Here is a 10709-nt window from a genome sequence, read left to right as displayed (position 1 = left end):
CACTGTATGAGCTCCTGAAACACAAGAACATATGGACATGGGGTCATGCACAACAAGAAGCTTTCAGACACACAAAAGAGCTACTGACGACAGCACCAGTCCTTGCTTACTACGACGTGGGCAAGCCTACGGCCGTGTCAGCAAATGCCAGTAGCTATGGACTGGGGGGGGTGTAGTCCTTCAGCTCCATGGGCTACAATGGAAATCCGTCGCATATTGCTCCAGACACCTCACCGAAGCTGAAACACGCTACACCCAGATTGAAAAAGAATGTCTGGCGGGCGTGTGGGAAGTTTGACAGATATCTCACTGGACTGGAATGGTTTAAACTGATAACTGACCACAAGCCTCTAGTGCCGCTTATCAACAGCCGTAGCCTGGACAATGTACCACTGCGGTGTCAGCGTCTTCTCATGAGGCTGATGAGATTCAACCCCATGGCAGAGTATGCTCCTGGGAAAACTCTGATTGTCGCAGACACTCTGTCCCGTAGTCTGCTGTCCAACACGTGTACTGAGATGGACACTCGGAGCGATGTAGCATGTTATGTTGTTAGTGTAGTGGGGGGAATCCCTGCTAGCCAGAGCAGAATGGATGAGCTCAAAATGACTACTGCGCTGGATGCCAATCTGCAGTCAGTCATTAAGTTCATACACACTGGATGGCTAGAACACATCAGCAAAGTGCCTGTGAGTATAAGAGAATATGTTCAGGTTAAAGCAGAGCTGTCAGAGCACAATGGCCTTGTCCTCAGAGGATGCAGAATTGTAGTTCCACAGCCAATGAGAAATGAGATTCTCCAGAAAATCCACGAAGGTCACCAAGGCTTAGCTAAATGTAGGGAAAGGGCACGCTCATTAGTGTGGTGGCCTGGACTCTCTACAGAGATAAGCAACCTCGTGACCTCATGCCAGGTGTGCCTTGAACTGAAAAGAACACAACAAAAAGAGCCTCTCATTCCAACGCCACTCCTTGATCTTGCCTGGAAGAGAATCGCAATGGATCTCTGTGAGTACAATCAGCAAAATACCTGGTTATCTCAGACTATTACTCCAGATTTATAGAAATACTGCACATGCCCTCAACAACTAGTGCACATGTCATACTCAAGCTGAAGGCCATTTTTGCCAGGTTTGGCATTCCAGACTACAGCCAGGTGATGCGGTGAGGTCCAAGTTGGACCATGAGAAATCATGGTCATTACTAGCGGTAATATCAAGTGAAAGCTTCACTCCGAGATCTTTCATCATCAAGACACAGCAGGGAGCTGAGCTTCGGCGGAATCGCCGTCACCTTCAACCTGAGCTGGTTCCTCAGTCTTCCTCAGCAGCAACCAGTGAGAACACAGGGACAAACTCTGACACGTTAGAAACTGTTCCCACCAGTCAGAGTGAGGCTATGCCAGCAAGCCCTATGCCTGGTCAGACTGTGACCAGATCTGGACGGGTGTGCAAGCCAGTCAACAGGCTCGACCCTTTGGGGGGAATAATAATTAAAAAAAAGGGGAAAGTAAGAAATGTGAAAAAAAGAAATGTTGTATTGAAATGGCATTAATGTTGACAATGCTGATTTATGTTGTAAAAGAAAGTTTATTGGCCAGATTTATATAAAGGTCAGGTGATTTGTATTATGTATACATGCTCCATGGTGAAGGCGGAGATGTCATGACAACTGTGTTGAGGTTGGTTTGTGTCAAGGGGAAAACCCTATTTTAAGGGGGAGATGTCATGTACGGTAGTTGAAATGTGTGTGCACATATACTGTGATGTATACGGGGGGTGAACATGAGGGAGATTAACAGACTGAGATGCATTATGTCTATGGACAGAGATGCAGTTGTTGTATACGTGCTGCCACAGAAGTTCCAAGTAAAGTTTATACGTGATTAAACGCCTCAGGAGTAATCCTTGACTCATACGAATCTGAGTGGTGTTAAAATGTCAAATCCAGAGACACACCCACTTCCTCACCTGTGTAGGAACATCAGGCCAGAAATCTTCATCTGAACATGACTCGAATCCGTCTTCAGAGTAATACACTTCTGCAGCCTGAGGGTCCTCAGGGATGTCTGACACACACACACACACACACACACACACACACACACACACACACACACACAAACAAAAGACTGAGGCAGAACAAACGACTGTAACTGTGTGTGTGTGTGTGTGTGTGTGTGTGTGTGTGTGTGTGTGTGTGTGTGTTACAGATGATCACACTGGATATGAATTTATTTTAAACTGTTCACAGTAGGATTTGGAGCAGAACTGTGGTGTTGATTAAAATCCAGTTCAGTGTTCGTGTTTTGCTCCAGAGTTTGTGTTGATAAAATTCACATCAGATAGCTGACGATTTTTATATGGATTACACCATTTATTTAAATGAGAGAGAGAGAGAGAGAGAGAGAGAGAGAGAGAGAGAGATGGACAGATAGAGAGATGGTAGAGAGAAAGAGAGAGAGATAGATGGCTGGAGAGAGAGACAGACAGACGGAGAGAGAGACAGACAGATGAACAGGGAGAGAGAGAGAGAGAGAGAGAGAGAGAGAGAGAGAGATGGACAGAAGGAGAGATACAGATGGACAGAAGGAGAGACACAGACAGATGGACAGAGAAAGAGACATATGGACAGAGATAGATAGATAGGTGGATGGACAGAGAGAGAGATGGAGACAGAGGCAGACAGATGGACAGAGAGAGAGATGGATGGATGGAGAGAAAGAGAGACAGATGGACAGAGAGGGAGGGAGATGGACAGAGAGAAAGACACATGGATGGACAGAGAGACAGATGGACGGAGAGACGGATGGAGAGAGAGATGGATGGACAGAGAGACGAATGGACGGAGAGAGAGAGAGAGACAGAGACAGATGGATGGAGAGAGAGATGGATGGATGGAGAGAGAGACAGACAGATGGACAGAGAGACACAGATGGATGGATGGATGGATGGATGGATGGATGGACAAATGGACGGGGGAGAGAGAGACAGACGGATGGATGGCGAGAGAGATGGACGGAGAGACGGATGGAGAGCGAGAGATGGATGGACAGAGAGACGAATGGACGGGGAGAGAGACAGACAGATGGATGGAGAGAGATGGATGGATGAGAGAGAGACAGACGGATGGACAGAGAGAGAGACAGATGGATGGATGGAGAGAAAGATGGATGGACAGAGAGAGACAAATGGACGGGGAGAGAGAGACAGACGGATGGATGGAGAAAGATGGATGGACAGAGAGGGAGACAAATGGACGGGGAGAGAGAGAGAGATGGATGGATGGAGAGAGAGAGACAGACAAATGGACAGAGAGAGATGGATGGACAGAGAGAGAGAGGTGGGTGGACGGAGAGAGAGAGACATGGATGGATGGAGATAGAGAAAGAGAGAGAGAAAGGCAGTTCTCACTGTGGGATTCTCTACATTTATCGCCTGAATAGTTTCAATTTCTTGAGTTCGGCCTCCACCTGAGCTCCACACACTCCTGGCAGAGATAGGACAAGTGTGTGTGTGTGTGTGTGTGTGTGTGTGTGTGTGTGTGTGTGTGTGCTTAGAAAAGAGCTATTTTGCAGAGCTGGAGGTGAGAAACTGAAAAACATCTCCAGAGATGAAGGAATGGTGTTTCATTGTCGATAAAGCAGCAGCAGAACTACAGCAGCGCAGACGCCGTCACTGCCGAGAGAAACCCATCACCTTCACAACCAACAGTACGAGTGTGTTTATATCATCATTACCCTGAATAATGGAAGAGGTTCCGCCCATATATCAGACTATAAGAGGAGATCAGACACGCGGGATTTACGTTAACTTCATCACATGATGCTCCTTTCACTGGATGAGGGAATCATTTTTAAAGTGAGGAATAAAAATGAAAACACTGAGTGGAGGATCGGTTCATATCTCAGCTGTGCGTTATTGAGGAAGTCAAGTAATAAGAGAACGTAATGAGGTGTGTGTGTGTGTGTGTCCTGAGTGAGTGAGCCGAGGCTCGGTGTTGGTGCTCAAGATGAACCATAACAACAAGCTGAACAGGAAGTGAGAGCGACAACTTCAGCTTCCTAACCGGCTGATGGTGATTTAAGAGGAAATAAAAAAAGTTCTTGGGTCCCTTCTGAATCATTTCCGTTTCCCCCGATGAACATTTTTCACCACTGTGTCACTCAGACATCTAATTAAACAACCATGAATCAATTGTTTCTGCCAGCAGCGTACAGTACGGTCCACAAAAGAGAGAAAATATAGAAGTACAAAATGTGATATGACTAGTGAGCTAATGCTAACTAGCATGAACATATCAATATATAATTCTATCCACAGTCACTGGATATGAGCAATCGCACGCTCTGATTGGCTACTCTACTACTAGGATATCAGCTCATATACTGTAAGGAGAGAAAAACAAAATGGCGAAGCGTGTTGCTGAACCAACCGAGGATGAAATAAAAACTATTCGAAAACAACCCCCCCCCCAAAATAAATAAATAAATAAAAAGCAACAAAATATGGAATAAAAGTATTTGATGGTAAGAATGTATCTTTTTATTTTTCAAGAATTATTATTATCACATTTTTCACAAATTGCTCTGTCATTTCACCGGTTTGTTTACATCTCATCTCATCATCTCTAGCCGCTTTATCCTGTTCTACAGGGTCGCAGGCAAGCTGGATCCTATCCCAGCTGACTACGGGCGAAAGGCGGGGTTCACCCTGGACAAGTCGCCAGGTCATCACAGGGCTGACACATAGACACAGACAACCATTCACACTCACATTCACACCTACACTCAATTTAGAGTCACCAGTTAACCTAACCTGCATGTCTTTGGACTGTGGGGGAAACCGGAGCACCCGGAGGAAACCCACGCGGACACGGGGAGAACATGCAAACTCCACACAGAAAGGCCCTCACCGGCCACGGGGCTCGAACCCGGACCTTCTTGCTATGAGGTGACAGCACTAACCACTACACCACCATGCCGTCGGTTTGTTTACATTCTAAGAGGAAATTATTTTGTTGGACATTTTGTGTAAAGTTTTTATTTATCGAATTTGCATAAAATAAAAATAAAACTGGGCCGACACACAGGGTGTTGGCCCTGTGATGACCTGGCGACTTGTCCAGGGTGTACCCCGCCTTTCGCCCGTAGTCAGCTGGGATAGGCTCCAGCTCGCCTGCGACCCTGTAGAACAGGATAAAGCGGCTAGAGATAATGGATGGATGGATGGATGGATGGATGGATGGATGGACATAAAAATGCTCGGTTTCTCAAAGTCCAGTGAATGTTGATAGAATAAAAGAGTTATCTCACTCAATCTCGTCATACATGGATTATAGACAACTCGGTGCTACACGCCTCGTCACCTATCTCATGTATGACTTGATTTCATGGAATAACTGTTAAATAATAAATACTGAATGATGGGGTGTGGTATTACAGGAAAACAATCACTGATGGGACACTGTAGAGAAGCAGAGTTGCTGTTCCTGCCCTGAAGTTGATTACTGAACACAGCTATTTGTGATTCTTTAAATTTATTAATGAACAGCACAAGCTCTTTTCTAGAAGTTAAAGTGAATGTTGTGGAACGTCTGTGGTCCCTGAGGTCACTGACGTTATAGCAGCGATAAATGTCACTCCCTCATCCGCCTCTTTATTCGCTCTCGAAACCACAAAGAAGTGTAAACTCGTCTGGCATGAACATGTCGGAAAAAGTAAAAGTTCCAAAGTGCCGACACTGGAGACTCCTTCCATAAATGTTCCATGAACATTCTTCACCTTCACCATATTGACGATGATGAACCAACCAGATGTTACTATGGAAACCATAACGTATTATTTTAACGAGTGCATTAAGACAAACCTGTGATTTTTCACCACAGTATTTATTTGCGAAGCTGCTGCAATGAAAGAGGAATAAAACACTACAGGACATGCTGTTAGGGGAAAATAAATAAATCACAAATAATCACAAATAATCCCATCACTGATTATTTTCCTGTAACAGAACGACACTGATTTATTTCCTCCACTGCTGAGTGAAACAGAGTTTGATGAAGAATAAGAATCTGTACAATTTCATTAATGGTTTTCTCTCTCTCTCTCTCTCTCTCTCGTTCATTTGTTCTCATTCTCTGTCTCTCTCATTTTCTCTCTTGCTTGTTCTCTCTCTCCCCCTCCCTCATTCTCTCTCCCTCGTTTTCTCTCTCTCCCTCGTTTCCTCTCTCTCTCCCTCGTTTCCTCTCTCTCTGTCTCTCCCCCCCTCGCTCTCTCCCTCACACTCTCCCTCTTGTTTTCTCTCTCTGTCTCTCTCGTTTCCTCTTGCTCTCTCCCTTTCGTTTTCTCCCTCTCGTTTTCTCTCCCTCTCTCTCTCCCTCTCGTTTTCTCTCTCGCGCTCTCCCTCATTTTCTCTCTCTCTCTAGTTCTCTCTCTCATTTGCTCTCACGTTTTCTCTCTCCCTCTTATTTTCCTCTCTCTCTCTCCCCTTCTCTCTGCACTGCATGCTGGGAGTTTGCTGGTGGAGGGTGTGGTGAGCATTAGCTGAGAGCTTGCGATTTTTCCTAACTAAACTTTTCTCTTGTTTTTTTCTTGTGGTTATTGAGTAATTTGTAGTTGTCAGTAGTGGTGTTTGTGTGTGTGTGTGTGTGTGTGTGTGTGTGTGTGTGTGTTTGTTTGTTGGCTGTTTGGCGGGGATGGCGTCCTCCGGGGCGTCGCCCCTGTCCTTGAAGCATGGAGTAAGGGTGGTACCACACCCCACGGTTCCGGTAGAGCAGGTGCTGCTCGCGTTCGGAACACAGGTGGGTTATGGTAACATTGTGTGCGCCTCCTGCATGAATAAAGCAGTGATGGTGTTTTTGAAGCACCAGGAACTTGTTAATCAGCTCATAGAGAGCAATATATACATTAATAAGTTTGTGCAAGTTTCCCCACTGGAGGTGCCCTCTATCCGGGTCACTGTGTCCAGAGTCCCTCCGTTTATTCCCAATGAAGCGCTGGAGAGAGAACTGAAGCGCTTCGGGAAATTCGCGAGCAGATTCCGGACAGTAAATTTAGGCTGCAGGAGCGATACATTAAAACACGTTCAGTCTCTCCGGAGACAAGTGTTTATGTTTTTGGACTCCCCGACTCAAACACTGGAAGTTTCCGTCCGTGTTAAACACGAGGAAGGGTTTTACATGGTTTATGCGAGTTCAGGGAGTATGAAATGTTTTGAGTGTGGGGATGTGGGACACAAGCGGGTTGCCTGTCCTCACAGACAGTGGGGAGCAGAGTCGCCTGCTGCCGCTGGGACTGTCAGTGAGGACAGGGGAAGGAACAGGATTGAGAGTGGGGTGACTGCGGAGACTGACCATGTGGAAGGGGACAGCAGGGTGGTTGGTGTGACTGACGGTGGGGAGGGGGTCAGCGGTGTGGTTGGTGTGACTGACAGGGGGGAGGGGGTCAGCGGGGTGGTTGATGGTAGGGAAGTGAACAGCGGTGTGGATGTTGTGACTGACGGTGTGGAGGTGAACAGCAGTGAAGCTGTTGTGTCTTACAGTGAGGGGAGCAGTAGAGCGACTGATGTGACTGACAGTATGAGGTGAACAGCAGTAAAGCCGTTGTGACTGACGGTGGGGAGGGGGGCAGTAGAGCGGCTGATGTGACTGACAGCGGGGAGGTGAACAGTGGTTGGCCAACACCATCAGAATCTGCTCCACCTGCTGAGGTTGAGTCCGGCAGCTCCGTGCCTGGAGCTACGGAGACTGGAAGCAGTGTTTCAGTGGAGTTGATGGAGGCTGAACAGAGCAGGGTGGAGCTGGGAGAGGTCGGTGTAGGGGGGTCTGAGCAGAACGTGGAGTCTCCGGTCTCACAGGAGGCTGTCAGACCCGACAATGAGACAGAAGACATGACGAAGCCGGACCGCTGTTATGGTGACAATGTGACTGACACGGACTGTGACTCTGACTCGGTTTCTATAACAGACAGTATTTCCCAAAGCGAGGACCTCTATTCACTCGAGGAAATCAATAGTTTTTTGGATTAAACCTTTGGAAAAAAAGCAAATGTTAAAGATTATTTTCCCAATATTGAAAAGTTTATTAGATCAGTTACCACACTTCAAAGAGTTGTTGGAATGGATTTACTAGATGGAAAAAAACGTTATCGATTAAAAAAAGCACGTTACTGGTCTGAGGAAAGGGTTAAAGAAGTCCAAGAGTAGAATGATTAAGAAAATGCAAACGAGAAAATAAAAGTTTTTTAATGACCATGCAGCACTGGGTGTTTTATCTCTACTGGTTATTTTTATCCGTCTCTTTACGTTTCTGTCTTTTATCTTTCAATATGCAGGGGTTGAGTCGCGTCTCTAAATATAAATGGGGAAGAGATGAACAGAAAAGAGTTTTATTATCTGAAGTAATTAGACAGAAAAGACTGGATATTATTTTACTACAGGAAACATATAGTGACGAGTCGAATAAAATAGCCTGGGATTTATGGTGGAATGGACAATATGTTCTTGGTCATGGGACAAATTTTAGTGCAGGAGTTGCGATTTTCTTCTCTCCTGTTTTAGATATAAACATCGTGTCCAGTACAGAGTTGGTGAAAGGTAGAGTTCTTATGGTAAAAGTTAAAATACAGGATTTTACTCTCAGTTTTATCAATGTTTATGCATCAAACCAAGGCTCTGAACGTGAAGAGTTGTTTAATTTATTAAAAGAGAAATTAAGTTGTAACGATCAGGGGAGTGTGTTGTAATGGGGGGAGACTGGAACTGCTGCACAGACTTTACATTAGACAGGACTGGAGAGGAAGCACACATTCACTCCTCGTCCATTTTATCTCACTTTTTAAAGAGAACTGATCTGGTCGATGTGTGGAGAATGAAGCACCCTTCAGTCCGACGATACACATGGGTGAAAATATCTGACGGTAGAGTCTGTGCAGCAAGGTTGGACAGATGTTATATTTCTGCACCTTTTATTTCAAGAGTTATTGACTGCTAAATCTCCCCTGTTGTTTTTACAGATCATCACTTAGTTTTAATGGAGCTTTTTTTTTTTTTTATCTCCCACAGAAAAACCAAAGTCCTTTTGGCATTTTAATATTAAGTTATTGCATGATCTTAATTTTTGTAAAAATTTTAAAATTATTTTGGATCTATTGGAGATCCAGGAAGGAAACTTTTTCTTCACTGTCAAGTTATCTTAGGTTTTACTCAGTTCTTACCCAAACTTGAAAAGAGCCTGGTCTGAAGGATGCAAAGGGACAACTCAAATCTTCCTTTACTTGTAGTTTATTGAGGTTTTCAGTTTTGTTTTCCAGGTAGATTTAGCAGATGATCAGTAGATAGTTGATAGATAGTGGATTTAGATAGGTAGTAGTTAGCTTAGGTTGAATTTAGGTTGATAACTTTTACAGTAAACAAAAGAATACATTGCATTACTTTAAACTAAACATTTTAGTCCCATAAATAGGCAAGCAACTGAATCTCATTAGACAGGCTGCAAGTCTGAATTAGCATGATTGAATACTGAAAAAAATCACAATTTTTACATTTCAAACTTAATTTTAACATTTAAATTAATATTACAAATGTTCATTTCCCAACCAGTTGTGTCTTGACCGTGAGCTGAGTAATCTTCTATGTATTCCTTTGTTCACAAACTTTTCCCCCCGTGCAAGTGCAGGCTGCTACAGGAAGTTCAAGGTGATCTCTGGCTACTAACGCACACTGATTCTCTCTCTGCCCCCTGCAGGTTTGGAGCTGAGATGCGAGTGAATGTTTTTGAATGATTCCATGAATTGAAGTTTAAGTGAAAACTCATTCAGTTTGCTTTCAATGTGCTTTGAGTTGACGCGACACCTCCCACTTGACCTCCTGGTTCTTGAACCCAAGGAGGTCACACCAGTTGTGTGCACAGTGTCAGATTCATTCTTGATGGTTTTGCTTTTGTTCTTCTGCGGGGAGTAGCATGACGACACGTCTGACATCCCTATGAAGAACTGTAGCAGGGATTTTGGTTAAGAGTTTCTTTGCTTTCTCTTTTTGATCAGGTTTCATGGTCGGGACTGGATAATTGGGGAAGGTTCGGACATGTACATCTCTGACGATGCCCTTCTTGTCAGTGTTGACGCTGATGACTCTGGCAAGTTTATATTGACCCTTCAAAGCGTTCTGGTCAGCCAGCCAGACGACATCTCCAACAGCCACATTCCTGTGTGTTGTGTGCCACTTACTTCTTATGAATAGATTAGGCCCCGCTAACTGACTCCACTTTCTCCAGAACCAGTCAACCTCAGTTTGGATGGCTCTTAACCTTTTGTAGGGGTAGCCTTCAAAGTGAAAGCTTCCCAGATCTCCCCTGGGTCCAGTTCTTCCAAGCAGAAGGGAATTTGGGCTGATGTAGTCTACACAGTCCTCCCGGCTCTGAGTCCTGGCATCTATGAGTCTTTCATTGGCAAGGTTAGTGGCCATGTAAAGAAAGGTTTGGAACTCACTCCATCTAAAGCATCCATCTCCTCCCAGGTTTTGCAGAGCACATTTCACTGTGTGAACAGCTGCCTCTGCAGCTCCATTGCTGTGAGGGGAATGAGCAGGGTGAAATTTCTAACTCCATTCTGTTTCTTGCTTGGAGGCTTAATTTTCAACGTCAGACTTTTCAAGCTGGTCCAGAAAGAGGTAGAGCTCTCTGAGGGCAGGTCTGGCTCCCACAAAGTTCTT

At 44.9% G+C, this 10709-nt stretch overlaps 1 protein-coding gene across 1 annotated transcript in view; it reads right to left on the bottom strand.

Annotated features, from left to right (window-relative positions):
- Positions 1-1249: 1249 nt before the first annotated feature.
- The window catches only part of nek11 (NIMA-related kinase 11), a 138148-nt gene continuing 128688 nt past the window's right edge, over positions 1250-10709 (bottom strand). Inside the window, exons 12-13 of the mRNA XM_060900627.1 lie at positions 1971-2068; positions 1250-1357 (exon numbers count right to left, since the gene is read on the bottom strand). Of these exons, the coding sequence (XP_060756610.1) occupies positions 1250-1357; positions 1971-2068 (206 nt within the window). The remainder of the gene's footprint in view (positions 1358-1970; positions 2069-10709) is intronic.

The sequence above is a fragment of the Neoarius graeffei genome, chromosome 19 (assembly GCF_027579695.1).
Source record: "Neoarius graeffei isolate fNeoGra1 chromosome 19, fNeoGra1.pri, whole genome shotgun sequence".
In the NCBI taxonomy this organism is placed as follows: Eukaryota; Metazoa; Chordata; class Actinopteri; order Siluriformes; family Ariidae; genus Neoarius; species Neoarius graeffei.
The sequence above is the reverse complement of the archived record's forward strand: the minus strand, read 5'-3'. Positions and strand labels throughout refer to the sequence as shown.